A 19,127-nucleotide genomic window follows, 5' to 3' on the forward strand; every position below is an offset into this window, starting at 1 on the left:
AACCCCGGCCCACCGCCCGGGTCCCGCCCCCCCCACCCCCACTCCCCATGAAAATAGTATTGTTAACCTTGACCTTGCATCCCAGCTCCTGGCGCCCTGGCTCCACTCATCTGAGGCCTGCCAGCTGGGTATGACCGGAGGGGACCCTCCTGCCGCCAATCTGCAAAGGGCCGTGCCCCGGCCCGGGGGGTGGAGCAGCGGGCAGGTTCGCGGGCACTGAGGGCGGCCCAGCTCCGAGCCCTGTGGCTTTCGCCCGCGGGAGTGAGAGCCGGCTGTAGGCGGCTCCTTCCTGTGCAAACTTTTCTGTCCTCTTCCTCCTCCCGCCCTCCCCACCAGCTTCTCCGCGCCCGGCGTCCAGCCTTCCCCGCCCTCGTCGCTGCCTCGGGGTCGCCGCACGCCGGGCAGCGCGGTCCGCGGCGCCGGCCCCACCCCGCGCTCCGGGCCGCCGGGAGCCGATGGCCGAGGCGGGCAGGAGCCCCGCGGAGCCCCCGGGAGAGCCGGCCGGGCAGGCGGCGGCCGAGGAGCGCGAGCCCGAGACGCCCGCCGGGCCGCCGGCGCCCGCCCTGCGCAGACTGCCGGGGGACCCGAGCCCCCGCGGCCGCTCGCAGAGCGACCTGTCGTCGTGCTCGAGTCGGGGCCGCCCGCTCCGCGTCCACATCTCCGGATCAGGTGAGGGCCGCTCGGGCGCCGGGGGCCGGCGGAGGGCCGGCGCGGGCAGGTGGCTGCGATGGGGACACGGCCAGCCCGGGGCGTCCGCGGGCACTGGCGGCGGGAGGGGAGGAGAGGATGGGGGCTCGGGGTTGGGCGAAGCCGAACCCCTCACCCTCCCATTGGTCCCATCCCCAACCCCCTCCCCACCTTCCGTCGCTGCCCGTCTCGGGTACCCTCGGAGAGAGATGCTCCAACCCGGCTTCGGCCGGTGCGCGGGGTGGTCGCGCGTTTCTCCGGGGCGAGGTGCACCCGCCGCGATGCGGAGCGCTCCCTCCCGCGCGGCTCGGCGGATGTGCGGCGCCCGGGAGCACCGGCGAGTCTGGTTCTTAGGCTTGTCCATCAGGAAGAGGAACCTTCTCTCGGTCTTCAGGGCGACTTTGGTCCCTCGGAAGGGTGCGGTCCTCTCACTTGGGGGGCGGGGGGCGGTTAACATGTTACGTTAACACGCAAGTCTTGAAAACCCTTCCAAATGCTAATGCTTCTGAAATAAATCCTTCTTTGGGGAGTTGCTGGTCAGAGGACCCGGGGTATAAACGCCCCCGCAGGTGTGGTTAGAGTTTGGTTGTGCTGTTGGGTCACTGATCCTTCACCGTTTGGCCAAGCCTGGAGCGGGCATCTCTGCGGTAACCCCGGCCCGCCGGCTTGGGGGCATCTCCAGGCACCGGCTGGACAGAACCCGGCTGAGGGCCGAGCTGTGTGTAACGTGGGGCAGATGACTTAACCTTGTCTCTCATGTCTCGGTATTTAAAATGGGAATCAGAGTGTGGAACTGCCACATGGGGAGGTTAGGGGGATAAAATAATTAATAATTTTTAAAATGCTTTTGAACAAAGCATTATCCTAAGAACTGCAGAACGGCTTTTGAAAGTCCACCAGATTTGTTAAGTTTCTACAGATTGTTTTCTGGTTTGCAGTCTTGAGAGGACTGATGCTAAAACTACCAATGGTGCAGCCACAGGCAATGGTGCGGAGGTTATACACTGCGGTCCTCAAGGTTCCCCCATAGGCTCTGTGCTTGAGGGGGTGGGGGGAAGATGTGGGGGCAGGCGCCGGGATGGGTAGGTAGGCCTTGAAGGGCTAAGGCAACCTAACTCCTAGTTGAAACCTAGTTTCCCCTTCAGCAAAGGCACATTTTCATGTTTCTGACTCCATTCCATGGGTCACCTACCTCTGTTTTCCATTCCACTGCTCCTTCTTTATTCTTGTAATATCATTTTTGCCCTATCGTGTGTATAGGTAAAAAACATCAAACGTATTGTTGATCTGACTTTGCAGATCACTTTGGATAAAGCCAGTCAGAGTTCTTAAATTCAACTGGTGGGATGTAGGTTATGTGTTGTAAAGAGTCTTCTGCCAAATTCATGTTGTGGAAAGTATTGAGCTGAATGTGTTTTTCCTTCTGGTTTTTATGTCTTGGCCAGACTGAACTTGACTCCTGGATAATCATGATTGATTTTTTCTTTTGAAAAAAGATTAACTGTTCAGAGGACTGTAAAGAGAAAACTGAAAATGTGTCCAGTTGGTGACTGCAGATAAAATAAGCATAGTGTGTATCACCATATTTCATTTTCGTAGATGGAAATCGAGGCCTAAACACAGAAAAGAGGCAATAAAAACCTTTTGGGGCTTCCTAGGTGGCTCAATGGTAAAGAATCTGCCTGCAATGCAGGAGACTCAGGTTCAGTTCCTGGGTCAGGAAGATCCTCTGGAGAAGGAAATGGCAACTCACTCCAGTATTCTTGCCTGGGAAATCCCAAGGACAGAGGAGCCTCGCGGGCTACAGTCCATAGGATCGCAAAAAAGTCGGATATGACTTAGCAACTAAAAACAACAAAATAAGAACCTTTTAAATATGAGCGTGCAAAGTGTCCATCGTGTGAACTGTGGACTTCAATTTATAAAACTATTTTATCTCCAAGAGCTCTATGCATTCCATATGCTTTTAAAGGATATTAGGAAGTGACAGATTTCAGCTGCTTCATCACCCAGCACCCCAGGAAGCTGAGCCATTGTGTGAAAGAGTGAGCTTCTATGTGAATGCATCATCTTCAGCACTTGAATTTCTTTAAGAATAGGTTAAACACAATGAGGAGCTCCCTGCATTTCTTAAGAGTCAGAGACCAAATGAGTGAGTTGGTCCCTCAATGCCACATACAGCCAGGCTGGATGGTTGGAGAATCAGCTAGATGACGGAGCTGATAATCGATTTGTCTTAGAGGCACCATAGGACGGTTACAACCCCTTGTGTTAACACCCCTTGACCCGAGGTAGGATAGTCCAAGTTCGAGGTCCTCCCCCAGAAGTTGTGGGCACACAACTGGTCAGTGTCCCATGTGAGATCACATGTGGCCTGACAGGAGCCAGCCCCAGAGCAGCAGGATGGGCCTCATCTCAGAATCTTGGACCCCACCCCAGATATCCTTAACCCCAATCTGCATCTCACAAGGTCCCCAGGTTGTTATAGGAAACTTAACATTTGAGAAGCATTTTTCTCTGCCACTGGTTTTCAAAGTTGGTTACACCTAGGAGTCCCTTGGAAAGTTAAGAAAACAGAACCATGACCAAAATCACAACAGAACAGTTTATGGCTGTGTCCCAGCTCCCAGGATTTTGATTTAATTGGCATCAGGTGATTCTAGTGTGTGGCAGGGTCTGTGGAAGAACCTATGGCCTGTATATCAGTGTGGCTTGCTGCCATGTGATACCGTGACAAGGGCTTGGCCTGGGTAAGCGTAAGGTTGAAGAATTTGGTTTAATATCTTATCGATATTCTCCTTTGCTGCTACCACCTCCCAAGGGGGCTTTTTTCACTCCCTCTCTCTTTTTTTTTGGCCACACCATGTGGCATATGGCATCTCAGTTCTGCAACCAGGGATCGAACCTGTGACTCCTGCATTTAACCCCTGGATGACCAGGGAAGTCCCTGGCTTGATCTCAGCTCAGTTCAGTTCAGTCGCTCAGTCTCGTCTGACTCTCTGTGACCCCATGGACTGCAGCACGCCAGGCTTCCCTGTCCATCACCAACTCCTAGAGCCTACTCAAACTCATGTCCATCACGTCAGTGATGCCATCCACCCATCGCCTCCTCTGTTGTCCCCTTCGCCTCCTGCTAATTGTCAGTAAGTTCTTCCTAAGGGTTCGTTTCTAATAATGAGGAAACTGCTGGTGTGAGTCCTTGGGAGAGTGTTGAGCGGGGAGGGGACTTTGCAGCAGTGTGTGGCTGGGAGGGGCGGAGGAGGACAGGGAGGAGAAGACTGCAAAGTGTCCTTCAAGGGCTGTCAGAGAAGAACCTCACTCCGTCATCACCAGCCGTCCTGCCTACCCCGTCTGTCACCCCCTCTCCCAATCTCCCAGCCCTGCTTCCTGCTACTCTTCTCTCCACGAAACAATAATAAAAACTTGAAACTCAAAAGTTTTTCCTACCATGCCGATAAGAGACAGTCCAATACAAACAACATTTTTAAAAGACCAGTTCTGTGCTTTCCCTCTGTTGACTCTCTGGAGATAGCACAAAAGAATCCACTTTGTTTGTGCTTTATTACTGGATTTCTGTCCAAGCTTCAGTGGCTTTTATTTAACTTGTGATTTGAACAGTTGATTTTTCACATGATAAAGATGCATGTGCTTTGTCAGCAAAAACTCTAGTTTTCAACTTTAAAATCCATACAAAACGTGTGAAGAAAGCCATATATTTTCAAATAAGTACACTTAAAGAATACAACTAAAGTAACACTGGAATTGATACATCAGTCCTTTTATTGGGGTTAGGAAAACAGATTGTTTTTGCTTTATGGTTTTGAACTCACAGTTCTGGAATTCAACAAAAGTTTTGCATTTTAAAAATCTAGTACTGCTTTGTAAATAAAGTGGCGTTTTATCCACTTTTTAAAAAAAATGCCCAAACAAGGTTTTCACAGTATATGGACAGATGTTCTTTTAATTTTTAGGTCAGTCTCCTTCTGCATTGGAAACTTTAACATATTCAGTGGATTCTGAGTAAGTAAAGAAACTTAGGACATAGCCCAGGGCTTATTCCTATTGTAAGCTCTTAGCAGGTGCTGACTGTAGACCTACTGTGTGCCAGGCACTGTGCCCATCAGGCTGTGGGAGTACCAAGAGGTATTTGGTACTTGGCCTTGGTCTTCAAGTGATGACTCTTAGTCTTGCATATAGGGCTGCACAGAACAAAGAACATTTGAGCCACCTCAAAAAGGGAGATATGAGCAGATGAACCACTTTATGTCCAGACACAGTCTCACTTCTTTCAGTACCTGATCATTCCTCTGGCATCCCTTTACCCGGGTGTATATAGGTGTATGTGCACGCATGCTAAGTTGTTTCAGTCGTGTCTGACTCTTTGTGGCCCTATGGGCTGTAGCTCCCCAGGCTCCTCTGTCCATGGGGCATCTCCAGGCAAAACACTAGAGTAGGTTGCCATGCCCTCCTCCAGGGGATCTTCCAAACCCCAGGGATCGAAGCCACTTCACTTATATCTCCTGCATGGGCAGGTGACTTCTTTCCCACTAGCACCTTCTGGGAAGATGACAGATCCAGTGTCTTTTTCTTAAGTCTTTTCTCCCTGGCGTGTTCAATGAGGAGTGGAGCGAGAAATCTAGCCAACCTGGATGTTCCATCCACCCATACCTAGGGCTGCCTGGCCACTGCCCTGGGGTGCTGCTATCAAAGATGGGTTCTGCCGTTGATGGTCACCTGTCCCATTGGGGGAGAAGTCCTTGTTATTGACACCTGGCCGGTGCCCCCAGAGTGCCTCCCACTACCCTCTGAGGTTCTAACTCTTCCAGTTGGTGTTTGCATGCTCAGCCATTGTTTTCCAAAGCATAATGCCATGCTGTGGGGGTAGGGGAAGGGGGCGGTGTCCCAAGGGGACTCTTTGGCTCCATCACAGTGGGCCTGGAGCAGCCCGAGGCAGGAACAATGGATGCCGGCTCACTTGCCATTCTCGAGAGTGGTTTCTTTTACCAAACAAAGACCATTTGGCTCTGGGTACAATTTCTGTCCTTGCCTTCTCCCTGGAGAGTAAAGCCATCCTGCTGGGGAGGGCGGGGCAGACAAGACCCAGCCTGTGCCCTGGCCTCGCCAAACTGTGCAGCCCCACAGCAGACCTGCGTGCCCCCACTGCCCCCAGGAAAGGAACCTTTTTCTTGTGCAAGGGCGATGGGCTTCTCATCTCGCCGGGAGCTGACCGCTGGTCAGCCTTCATCCCCAAATGGGCGCCTTTATCCAGTGCTCACAAAGGCACCCTCTAAGCTGAGATGGTCCTGTCCCCAAGGCTAACACATTTTAGAACTCAGCATCACCTGTTAGCCTGTAGCCGTGGCTGAAACACTAAAACTCATTCTCACCTGTTAGGTAAGAACATGCCTGTTAAGTCTGGTTACACTAGACCTAAAGCCGAGACCAGAGAGGAGCTGTCAGGAACAGCCCTGCAACCAATTCCTCTTTCTCTTCTAGAGCCTCCTCAGGATGGCAGGGTTTCCCTGGCACTCAGCTTCTCTCAGTCTCTCTGCTTCCTGATCTGAACAGGTTCCCCTTCACGGCTGCTTCCTCATCCATCTACTGCCACAAACCTTGGTCATGGCTTCTACCTCCCCTCCCGCAACTTAACCTTTGCTTCCTCTTAGCTCTCATCTGTGTATATACCTGGAAATGCTTCTTCATATTTTTTAGTTCAGATTTTCTAGAAAAGATCCACTATCTGAAGGCATAGGTCACACAGAGGTCATGGAGCCATTGTCTGTCTTGATCCAATACCCATGCAAACTCGAGCCAGTGGTGGCCTGAAGGGTGAAGAGATTACATAGTGCCATCAAGGTCACTTAGGAAGAACCAAGCCAGGGCAGTTTCCTTCCTTCAGTCAATATTTCATTCATTCATTCATTCAAATATTTCCTGAGGCAAAGGCTGCTGTGTGCCATCACAGTTCTAGGCTCTGGGTTCACAGAGGTGAGCAGATACAGGCTCTGCAATTTGAGGGGTAAGATTTAAGCAGAAAGGTTATTGCCAGCTAGAGACAGCAGCAGGTCCAGTGGTCTAAAGCATTGTTACCAGCCATGTTTATGCTCAAATCCTGACTGGTGATTTCATGTCTGTTGTTCTTGTTTTCAGAAGAGCCACAGAGAGTGAATTATCCCTAACCTGGGGAAGCTCTGGTGGGCATCAGTAGTTCAGTGGTAGCTCCGAGACTGCTGGCAAAGCTGTGGATTTGTTTTGAGCCCAGCCACTGCAGCGAGGACACTAGGCTAGGGGGCATAGCTTGATTTTTTTCCCCTTCATTCATTTAATCAAGAAACAGTTAGTGGGCTAAACACAGAGGCTGCAAAGACATCCCTGAGGAAAAGTGAGGGGGAAGACAGTCAAATGAACCAATGACTGCAGTGCCAAATAGTCTGAGCTATGTCTTGTGCCTCTTGTGGGCCTCGGGGAGAACGTAGAAGACTCAGCTATTTGAAATGGCTTGAAGGAGGGTAATCAGGAAGGGCTTCCTGAAAGAGGTGAAACTTGTACTGCCTCCAGGCAAGAGAAGGAACAGGAAGGTGGAGCTGGGTAGACGACAGGAGGAGTATTTGGGGAGAAGAAAGAGTAGAGAAAAAGCACCAAGGCTGGAGAGAAGCCAGCATCATCAGAAAATAGCAGTTCATTTGGCTCTCAGTAGGGTCCTGGGGGAGAGAAGGGAGGTTAGGTCTGGGCCAAGTCTAGAACACGAGAGCTTCCTGTGTCTGAATGCTTCCTGGGGAACACAGTTTAGGTGACATTTGTAAGGCATTTGCCGGCTTGATAGGGGGCATGTTCGGAGTATATTCTGACATGGACTCTGAGAGACAGCCAGCAGAGATTTGAGACCCAGAATCACGGTTATTATCTATGTGGTCTGGGTCAGCTTACTTCCCCTCCTTCTCCTGGCTTCCTTATATCTGACCTGGAAATGATTAGTAATGGTGACACCCAGCTCATAGGGTTCATGGGAGGCTGACACTGTGAAGGTGCTTTTGAACTTTAAAGTGCCGTGTAAGTGGTGGCACCTTGGGCACTCGTCCATTACAGGACTTACTGTGGTGTGTTATACTGCGCATTCTTCATGCTGTAATGGCGCTGAAAACAAGCTATGTTTTATTGATTTTTTTTCATTCTTAGTGCCAGGTATGGGGTCTGGTATATAGTAGGTGCTTACTAAATATTTATAGACTTAATGCATGTATTCCCTAAAAGTCAGGTTGTTGTTTTATGTTTTTCTTTTTGTTTTCTTTCTTTACTTTTTTTTTTTTTTTTAAAGGCAGGCCATGCATCAGGTGGGATCTTTGTTCCCCAAGCAGGGATCTAACCCGAACCCCTTGCATTGGAAGTGCAGAGTCCTGACCACTGGACTGCCGGAGAAGTCCCTAAAAGTCAGTTCTTTTGACGTGAAGTTGCAAATCAAAAAACTAGGCAAACTGATATAAAAAAAATGAATGGAAAGTTGGGTAGAAGTTATGATTCTCTAAGGTTTAGAACACACACACACAAACTCTAACTGGAGTGTTCTTTTTATTTATTTTTAATTGGAGGATAATTGCTTTATAGTATTGTGTTGCTTTCTGCAACCAGAGTGTTTTGGAAGAGCAGTTGATGAGACACTGAGTGTTTACTTGGGAGTATTGTGCAAACCTCACTTCACAACATCTTCATAGAAGTACTTCGTGAAAGGGAGATGGTGAATGTCAGTCCCGCCTCAGGCTAGTGCTGATAGAGCCCAAATAAGCCAGATTCTGCAGCTTCCCTGCAGGGAGTTGCATGCAGGAGTGTGGGCAGGAGGGCTTAGAAGGAAGTAAACGCTCAGGCAAAACCAGTCCTGCATTATTTACACACGCTATCACGTTTCGTCTTTATAACCACCCTGTGACATAGCCGTGTATCAGCTCCATTCTTTTAATTTTTTTTTTTTTTTGCTGCACCATGTGATAGGCAGGATCCTAGCTCCTAGGAAATGGCAACTCACTCCAGTGTTCTTGCCTGGAGAATCCCAGGGACGGGGGAGCCTGGTGGGCTGCTGTCTATGGGGTCGCACAGAGTCGGACACGACTGAAGCAACTTAGCAGCAGCAGCAGCTCCCCAGCCAGGGATAGAACCTGTGCCCCATGCGGTGCAGCGAGGAGTCCTAACCGCTGGACCACCGGGGAAGTCCCTCAGCTCCACGTTTTAAATAACGAAACTAGCTTCAGAAAAATGGAGCAATCCACCCATGTCCCGCAGGTAGAACTGATATTTGATGACTTCAAAGCTCACACTCTCATCCTTACTGCATTAGACCTAGTGCACAGCCATCGCCCCTCAAAGAAAATGGCTCATATGTACCCTCTACCACCAGGGAAGAAATCCAGTCACGTTTTACTCTATAAATACTATTCTGAGCGAGATCATGAGAATATGCGTCTATTTCTATCAAAAGATCATTTTCAAGCCTCAAGCAGTTGTCTATTTTAAGGTCTACCCAACACTTCATGTTTCTAGTGTAAACAACACATTTGAATTCACTCTAATGGGATTCTGGGATCCAGTATTTTCAGACAAGCACGCTTCAGTTTTCATTACTGAGGCACGGTCTTTTAACCTAAAACTACTCAATCTTGGAGTCATATTTTGAATTCATGCCCCGTAGCTCTGTCTTGTCTCAAAGTACAAGTGTAGTTTCAGTTACAGTGAAGCTCAAGAAGAAAACCCTGAAGCAGCTTTAGTGTTTTTTAAATCCTCTACCGGGTGACTCATTATCTTTGATCACACTAGCTGAAATTTGCACAGAGAAGTGGGTTGCATGGCTTGCCCTTAGAAGGGTTTCTGAGATCTAGCTCACTGTGTGACCTATTGGCTAAAACTTGACATTTATATACCTTACTTAGCAGTTTCTCGATGCCTCTGTGAAAGCTTGAGAAAAAGTAGCTATTGCTTATCGCTTATAACAGGAAGAAACTTGTGACTTGAAGAAAAATGCATTATCTGTCTCCAGAGCTCAGGGCTATGGCCAAGGCAGGAATACCATTGGTGTGATGCTTCAGTTTTGATTGGCAGCTCACATATTTTAAGTATGGGACATATAATTTATGGCCATGATTCAGGCTGATAGGGTTGGTCTGTAATCTTTTGCCTTCATGTATATTTTTACCTACCTGAATGGCATCTGTTTTTTTACAGGCCGCATTTAAATTAGATAATAATTAAGAAACCTAAACATCAATAACAAACATTCATTAAACCCCTCTTCTCCAACCTACTGGGCTTTATAAATCTTAGATTTCTCTCCTCTGGATGAAAGATGTGATGATGACAAAGAATGTGGTTTATTAATAAATGTAATAGCACATAGCATGTGTGCCTTCTGATGCGTACTGTCCTTTAGAATTGTGACCTGCTTATTCCGATTATGGGAGATATGCTAATTTCTATTAGGATTCTACTGGGGAAAACAAACTTTATGATTAAAATGTTTGCTCCTTCATTTTACCCACTTTCCCTGATTACAGCACAATTGTAGCTGTTTCTAAAAATCATGAGACATAGATTTACTGTCAGTAAGGAAGATTTGAAGAGACATTCCAGAAATGGCTGGGGTATTGGCCACATTGTGGGAATACATTTATAGTTTCCCAGTATGATTACTTTGGTGGGAATAACAATCATATGGATATCTAAGTCATTTGTATGACTTTATAGTAATAGTTCATGCGAGGTAGTATGTGCTAAACAAGCAGGTCATTTTGGACCACTGATGTAGTGACTCTGAGGCTGAGGAAGTAAAAAAGACAATGTGATGTTTATGGGAGAGATTCAGTAAGACATGAATGAGAGGGCTATTAAGTGACAGCAGGGATTTGCTCAAAATGAACAATTTTCCATAGCCAGTAATAGAGACTCCCTTGTTTGAAAGAAGAGATGCAAGAGCTTTGGATCCTTACGCAAGATCCTTTGTATAAGGATGCAAGAGCTGTTCAGAACCAATAAACAGAGCTGTGTATCGTGAAGACCTAGAACCAGGAGCTGATAAGTTGCCTGTGGCTAAGAAGGGCACTGTTTCTCTCTCTCTCCATCACTTTTTCTTTCTAGGGTCATATCAATCAGTCCATCTATAATCTTTCTATCCATTCATGCCTCCATCCATCCTCTCATACCAGATTTCTCTGCTGTTAGGAGCACAGGTCTCCTCAGAGTGTCTGCGTTCACTTGTCTTCAGGTAGAGCAAACAGAGACTCTTCGATGTCCCTGGAACCCAGTTCCGAATGCCCAGCCTGGGCCAGGGAGTCACTTGCACCACTAGCTGTATCCATCATGTGGGATGCAGGATACCTCTCTTATAGGTATAGAGAGGGTGATTGTTAGGTTAGAGATGGTTAGAATGTGGAAACCCGCCAACAGTTACCTCAGTGTGCCAGAGGACTAACAAGGTGAGGAATTCCTGGGCTTCTGGGAAGCGACAGAGAAAAGCTAATGCCTATTAAGGTCAGAAAGAAGAAAAAGAGTGCGGTGGATGGAGGCCAGTAGGAATTTTCCAGATTAGGAATATGGGATTAACAGATATAAGTACAGACAGCTGCAGAAGGAGAAAGAACGTGTTTTGAACTTTCTGATGCTGAAAAGTGATGGTACCTTGTCCATCACAATCCGTGTGTGAAAGTCCCCCCATCCTGCTTCCTGCTGTGGGCGTGGCTGCCGCTCCTGCCTTCTCTTCAGCGCAAGAGCACAGCCTTCAGCTGCTACTCTTCCTCTCCAGGTCCAGGTCCGTCCCTTGATCACGTTTGCAGGCACTCACCTGTGTTAAACTCCTACTGAGGACGCGGGTGGAGGTGTCTTGATATGATTCAGCTGGTCCCTGTGCCTCTGCAAGGATGCTCTTAATCCCAGGCTGTGGTTTTCAGCCATCCTCAGCTCGCTGCTCTGTTCATAGTCAACAGGACAAAGGCAGGCCCCACAGGACCACAAGTTAGAGTCCCAGTCAGCACCCCCGCTCCCCTGGGAAGCACAAAGTCCACCATTTTCTTCTAGAAGGGGTGATGTTACAGTGTATCAGAGCCGTCACCGGCGTCCACATCTGACTTAGGTGACACGGTTACAGTATTCAGTTTCTCAAACGTTACTGTGCTTATGAATCACCGAGGATCTCGTTGAAATTCAGTCGGGGTGGAGATCAAGCTTCTGCGTTTTTTATAAACTTCCAAGTTTGGCTGACGCTGATGGTCCATGAACCTCACTTTGAGGAGCAAGCCTCTGTGGATAGCTTTCATTCAGCTTGTCAACTATTTTAAGGATGGATTCCTTCTAGGACTAATGTAGCTTACAGTTCTATCCATGGAAACTTCTGTGCTGCTTGAAAGTCTGGTCTGGCTTTCCTGTTTGGTAAGCCTGACTATATATTATTTATAGTCGATGGAAACGCTGAAAGATTTAGTGAGAGGGAGCCTTTAGAACTTCCACCCATGCAGGATATTTTGCTTCAAGACTGCCCATGTGAATTGGCTCCTGGAATTTTATCTGCAAAGGCTTTTTGTGTCTAGTGTCTAGCAGGTTTTCAGAGAGTAGGATGTAGAGACAGAGCCAGAATCTGAGATGGAATTTTCATATAACACTGTATTAGTTGTAGGTGTACAACATAATGTTTGATGTTTGTGTTGTGAAATGATTATTAGAAATTTGTACCCTTTGACCTAGAATTTTAAACTTTAATCCAGAATTTTGTTTAAGATTAGAACACTTTATTCACTGGAAACTCAAGACCCAAATCCAGGTTTTGAGATGGCATTACCCCAAACATGAAAAAACAAGAGTTCAGCTTTTATATTTTCTTTTATACTTTTTTCTTTCTTTCTTTTTTTAAATTGAGGTTTATTACTTTACAATGCTGTACAACAAAGTGAATTAGCTCTCTATGTACATATCTCCCCTCCCTATTGGTCCTCCCATTCCCCCCACCCCCATCCATGCATCCACTTAGGTCACACTTTTGAAAAGTTTTACATCTGTGGAGTGTTTTTCTGTCCTCATTTCTCAGTCTCTGTGATGCCTTTTCTAGATAAGAGGGAGGGGCTGAAGGGGACTGGAGCTGAGGTTATTGACGCCCAGACCAGGGCTTCTCATGGACATGAGAAGGAAGGGAGGCCTCAGGAACTTCTGCCCTGATGGGCTGGGAATGGACCTCCTCCCAAGGTGACTGCAGATGCTAAGATGCACCTGAGAATCCGAATGTTGGTGGAGCCTCTGAGAATCATGAGGGTGCTGGATAACAGGCAGATTTGAGGATGTGATAAGAAGATACATTGGGCCTGTCAACAGTGCTTGATATTACAATCCCGCAGAAAATACCCTTTAGAAATAAGAAGTACAACAGTGGGGAGAAGCTACAGCTCTAATGGAGAACTCTGATATATGGTGTCCATCATGTGACAGTTTATTATTGCCTTGGATAATGCCCGAATTTTCCTATGTAACCACTTCATTCAACAAATATTTAACAAAATACATTTATTTATTTATTTGGCTGTGCTGGGTCTTAATTGCGGCAATGGCACCCCACTCCAGTACTCTTGCCTGGAAAATTCCATGGATGGAGGAGCCTGGTGGGCTGCAGTCCATGGGGTCGCTAAGAGTTGGACACAATTAAGCGACTTTACTTTCACTTTTCACTTTCATGCATTGGAGAAGGAAATGGTAGCCCACTCCAGTGTTCTTGCCTGGAGAATCCCAGGGACAGGGGAGCCTGGTGGGCTGCCATCTGTGGGGTTGCACAGAGTCGGACACGACTGAAGCAACTTAGCAGCAGCAGCAGCTGGGTCTTAATTGCAGCACACAAGATCTTCGATCTTCATTGTAGTACATGGGATCTCTAGTTGCGTCATGAAAATTCTTAGTTGCAGCGTGTAATCAGGGATCAAACCAAGGCCATGTACATTGGGAGCACAAAGGCTTAGTCACTGGACCACCAGGAAGTCCTAACAAATAATTATTAAGGCAACAAGTATGCAGTAAACGTGAACTTCTCATATGAATTATAAACTATGTCCCTTCTCTTTGAGTGTAGCATTTGAGTTTTAGACTTTTGTCATCTCCATACTGCCTCACTTACAGTAGTTGCTTATAAAGCACGTTTTGGAAGTGATAGATTATAGTTGGGACAACTTGTAGGCACCTAGAAATGGTGAGAAGCCAGTGAGTAGGATAAGGGAGAAAGGTATGGCGAGGGAGGTTAGGAGTATTCAGATCACCTACGAGAACCTCAAGAATCAACACTTTAAAGACCTCATTGGATTGGAAGGAAGTTACTGGAATTCACAGTGAAAGCACTTTCACTGAAGTTGGGGGAATGGAAGGAAACTCAGCGAGGCACAGGGGGATCTGGGTTGAAGGGTAGTTTCAAAACCAGGGCCACGGATGGAAATAAAGGGTGGGGCGTGGAGGAAATAACCACCCAAAATAAAAGTCTTCCTATGAAGCAATACTTTTTACATGGTCCCTTTCAGTAATCCTTCATTAGCATGGTATTCAGTGCTTGGCTGTGTTCGTTTATGGAGGATATTAGGCATGTAGAGGGCTTCCCTGGTGGCTCAGATGGTAAAGCATCTGCCTGCAGTGCGGGAGACCGGGTTCAGTTCCTGGGTCGGGAAGATCCCCTGGAGAAGTAAATGGCAATTCACTCCAGCACTCTTGCCTGGAAAATCCCATGGAAGGAGGAGCCTGATAGGCTACAGTCCACGGGGTTGCAAAGAGTCAGACACGACTGAGCGACTTCACTTTCACTTTCAAGCATGTAGAAGATGGTGCTTTATCAGGATTAAATACAGTAAATCAAGACAAGTGTAGGGAGCATAGGAAGACTGGAATGATCTGTGAGAGTCAGGCACCTGTCACTGGCCTGGTATTTAAGGAGTGAAGTGAGCACTGTAAATAATCTAAATGCTTAAACATGCTTATCCCAAACTGGAAATGTGCCCTCAGGACTAAAGCCCATGCACGTTTATTGACCCGTCAATGATATTGACCCGTCAGCAGGTATTTACTGAGTCTTTACTATGTGCCAGTAAGAAAACAAAATCCAGCCCTTGGAGCCTATATTACAGCAGAGAATGTTAAAGATAAACAAATGCTAGTTAAAGTTGAAAGGACAGATTCTGAGCAGTAACATTCTAGGCAACAGGGAAGAGTTCAGGATGGACGGAACTCAACTTCACTTTGTACAGAGGTGGCTGGTTGTTTTAAAGCAGGGCTCCCCAACCTCCCAGATATAAGGCCTGATGCTCTGAGGTGGAGCTGATGTAATGATAATAGAAATAAAGTAACAATAAGTGTAATGCACTTGAATCATCCCCAGACAATCACCCCCACCTCAGTCCATAGAAAAACTGTTTTCCATGAAATCAATCTTTGGTGCCAAGGTTAGGGACTGCTGTTTTAAAGGAAGAGGCAGAAGTAAGGAGGGAGGTAGGCAGGGGCTTAGTAGGGTCGGGACATTAAAAAAATCAAGTGTGAAAAAGGCTGGGGGTGCATGTGAAATCCATTTGGCCTTGTTTGCTGGTGCTTATTGCTTACCACTTACGGAAGTTCCACTTTATTTCTATTATTATTATATCGGCTCCACTTCAAATCATCAGGCATTAGGTCTGGGAGGTTGGGGACCCCTGCTTTAAAACACCCAGCCACCTCTGTACAAAGTGAAATTGAGTTCAGTCCATCCAGGACTCTTTTCCCTATTGCCTAGAATATTACTGCTCAGAATCTTCCCCCTACCAGAGGCTGGAAGTCAGGGGGGCCCTATGTTCAGATTGGTTGGAACTAATAGTAAATTCTTTGGCAGCCTTGAGTTTTCTTAGGCAGGCACTTTAAGGGGGACTAGGCAATGGCACCCCACTCCAGTACTCTTGCCTGGAAACACCCATGGACAGAGGAGCCTGGAAGGCTGCAGTCCATGGAGTTGAGAAGAGTCAGGCACGACTGAGAGACTTCACTTTCACTTTTCACTTTCATGCATTGGAGAAGGAAATGGCAACCCACTCCAGCGTTCTTGCCTGGAGAATCCCAGGGACAGGGGAGCCTGGTGGGCTACACCAGGGGTCTATGGGGTCGCACAGAGTTGGACACGACTGAAGCGACTGAAGCGACTTAGCAGCAGCAGGGTCATCCCAGGGAAGCAGCTTGAGCTGTTAGAAACTAGGGGAGTGTTTTTTCAAATATCTGTAGGCTAAGGTTGAGGCCAAGTCAAGAAGAGGGCTTAGAGGAGCCTGGCTAAAGTTTGATCATAGAGAGAAAAATCTTTGTCACAGGAGAGAGACAGTAAATGAAATAAATTTAAAAATAATAGAGGTGATAATAGGAACTTCCCTGGTGATCCAGTGGTTAAGACTCCAAGCTCCCAATGTAGGGAGTGTAGATTTGATCCCTGGTCAGGGAACTAGAACCTGCATGCTGCGTGTTTTGAATTAGAGCCCAAAAGCTGCAACTATTTGGCCAGTGCAGCCAAATATATATTTTTAAAAATCTTATCTCTTGGAAAAAAAAAAGATGGTGGTAATAAAGTGTAAGAGGGACAGGGAATACTAGGGTGGAGGTGTGGAGATTGCAACCTTAGATACGATAGTCAGGACGGGCCCCGCTGAGAAGGCACCATGGGGAAGGCTCTGAGAAGTGATGGTGAGATACCTGAGGGAAGAGCCTTCCTGGCAGAGGGAACGGACAGGGTGAAGGCTCAGAGGCAAGGATATTTTCTGCGTCTGAGGAACAGAAAAGAGGCCCGAAGGATAGAGTGACTTGGGAAGAGCAATAGCAGGCCATGGGCCTCTATAGGCTGTTTCACTGATGTCAGTTTTTCTCTGAGTGAGATGGTAAGTCAGTGGGGGACTAGGGCAGAGGGGTTCCATATTCTCTGATGAAGTAAATGTGGAAAGCAGACTTGGGGAGACAGCGGCTTTGTACCAATATCCGATGAAGAGTGAGGCCACAGATCTGACAGGGCTGGGGTGTCTGCCTCTTCCTTTCCACTCCCTTAGTTAATGGGCAGTGAGAAATGGAATATTTCCTGCCATATTAGTAAACAAAGAATGCCACAGTCATCAGAGATTGCAGTCATCACTGAGTGGTGAGTTGGTGAACCCTGAGGGAACTCAGAAAGCAAGGAATACCTGCCATCTAGCAGCCATCAGGCTGCGGCCACTCCCTAGGTGAGCCCTGAGACTAATGATACGAAGGCATCAGGATACAGGCCCAGAGAGCTTTGGTACACAGCAAAGGAACGGTTTCAGCGAGCCCAGACTGTTGCGTCTTCCCACACGTGGTTTAGTCGCTAAGTTGTATCCGACTCTGAGACTCCATGGACTGTAGCCTGCCAGGCTCCTTCTGTCCATGGGATTTCCCGGGCAAGAATACTGGAGTGGGTTGCCATTTCCTTCTCCAGGGGATCTTCACAACCCAATAATCAAACCCGGGTCTCCTGCATTGCAGGAGGATTTGTTACTGACTGAGCTATGAGGGAAGCCCATATGTAGAAAAGCACTAAATTCCTTAACTTGGGATACATGGTTTTCCTTTAATCGATGATAATCTTTTGAGTTCAGAATAGCTGCCCTTTGTTGCAAGACATCTGTGTAACCCGGCTTCCCCCTCCTCTGCACCGCTCCCCCCAACCTGCACCTGCTCAGAACAGGGTCACTTGAAATGCTGCCTCCCAGGCTTGAAGTCCTAAAAATTCCCGCTGAATAAAACATAACTCAGTTTTTAGGTTGTGAATATTTTGAAGTTGACAGAAAATTAGCAAATTAGTAGACCCTCTAAAGTCAGTGTTTTTAAAGGATATGTGTTTATTAATTTGGCTGCACTGGGTGTTAGTTGTGACACTCAGAATCCTTTAGTTCCAGCACGAACTTGTGGCGTGTGGGACGTAGGATCTAGTTCCCTGACTGGGGATTGGACTCAGACCCCCTGTATTGGGAGCTTGGAGTCTTAGCCACTCAACCACCAGGTTAGTCCTTCTAAAGTTAACATTATGTGAAAGCAGCTGAACTAATCAATGACCTTTAGAATGTCCTCATCTAACCCCAGCAATTCACATTGAGATTGAAGAAGTACCAAAACAACCGTTTTCCACTTTTCCAGCCTCAGTAAAATCATTTTATATTTTTTCCATAATTAAAATATATAATACATTCTTGATGCAGATATGAAAGAAGTGTAGTTTCTTTCACATACCCTCAACCTCATCTGTTTTCAACTGGTGTCCTTTTAGACTACTACTATGGAAATACACATGAATATATAGAAATCATTTTTTTCTTCTTCACAAATTTGGGATTATGTATGCATAATCTATGAAAACTGCATCTTGTAGTCAAAAGTTTCTTGAACATTCTTTTGTGTCAATGTACACAATTTTCTCTCATTTTTAGGTTTGTAGAAAATTTCAGTCTAGCTCTATCATATGTTGGATAAGCACTTCCCTGTTGATAAACATTGCATTTTCCGCTGAGTTTTTAATTTTACAAACAATGTTCAGTGAACCTTGGATGTGTATGTCTTTCTGAACATGTGGGTGTATTTCCATGAGACTATGCCCAAATCAACAGTGATCAGTCTTTAAAATCTAATAGGCGCTACTATATTTTCTTCTGAAGTTTGTACAAATGTACACACCCAGGAGAATGTGGGAGCACCCATTTCCCCACACCCTCCCCAGGACCGAAAACGATCAACATTTTTTAGCTTTTGCTAGTTTAAGACAGATAGATTGTCTGTAGTTCTCTTTTCTTGTGGTATCTTTGTCTGGTTTTGGTATCAGGGTGATGGTGGCCTCATAGAATGAGTTTGGAAATTTTCCATCCTCTGCAATTTTTAGGAACAGTTTCAAAAGGATGAGTGTTAGCTCTTCTCTGAATGTCTGATAGGATTCGACTGTGAAGCTTTCAGGTCCCAGACTTTTTTGCTTATTGGGAGTTTTAAAATCCCAGTTTCAATCTCAGTGCTTGTGATTGGCCTGTTCATATTTTCTTCTTCTTCCTGGTTCAGAAGGATGGATAGGTGGCCTTTAGTTTTACATTTCTACGATCACTGCTATACTTAGCAGGTGTTTTATATCTTCAGCCATTTGTATTTTTTTCCTCTGACTCTGATCACTGCTGTACTTAGCAAATATTTTATATCACTAGCCATTTGTACCTTTTTTCCCCTCTGTGATCTTCCTATATGTTTCTTCCTCCTGTTTTTCTAGTGTGTTACTTCTTAGCTCTTAGCTCTTGGTAATTACAGATAATACGCTTTCGTCCATTGCATACATTGGATGTATGCATTTTCTATGATTTGGTTGCTTTCACTTTGTCCTCAGTACCTCTCTGGGTCAGGAACAGATCTGGTCTTGATGTGTGAAGGTACATGTTTACACACATTTGGAAGATTTACAA

The 19,127-nt window shown here is 46.6% G+C and overlaps 1 protein-coding gene across 2 annotated transcripts in view; it reads left to right on the forward strand.

Moving 5' to 3' along the window:
* The first annotated feature begins 244 nt into the window (after positions 1 to 244).
* PHACTR2 (phosphatase and actin regulator 2) overlaps positions 245 to 19,127 on the forward strand; it is a 294,919-nt gene continuing 276,036 nt past the window's right edge. For both annotated transcript variants that reach the window (XM_069598593.1, XM_069598598.1), the window contains exon 1: positions 245 to 669. In XM_069598593.1, coding sequence (XP_069454694.1) covers positions 456 to 669 — 214 coding nt within the window. In that variant the 5' untranslated portion in view covers positions 245 to 455. The remainder of the gene's footprint in view (positions 670 to 19,127) is intronic.

Source organism: Ovis canadensis, chromosome 8, assembly GCF_042477335.2.
Source record: "Ovis canadensis isolate MfBH-ARS-UI-01 breed Bighorn chromosome 8, ARS-UI_OviCan_v2, whole genome shotgun sequence".
NCBI lineage: Eukaryota > Metazoa > Chordata > Mammalia > Artiodactyla > Bovidae > Ovis > Ovis canadensis.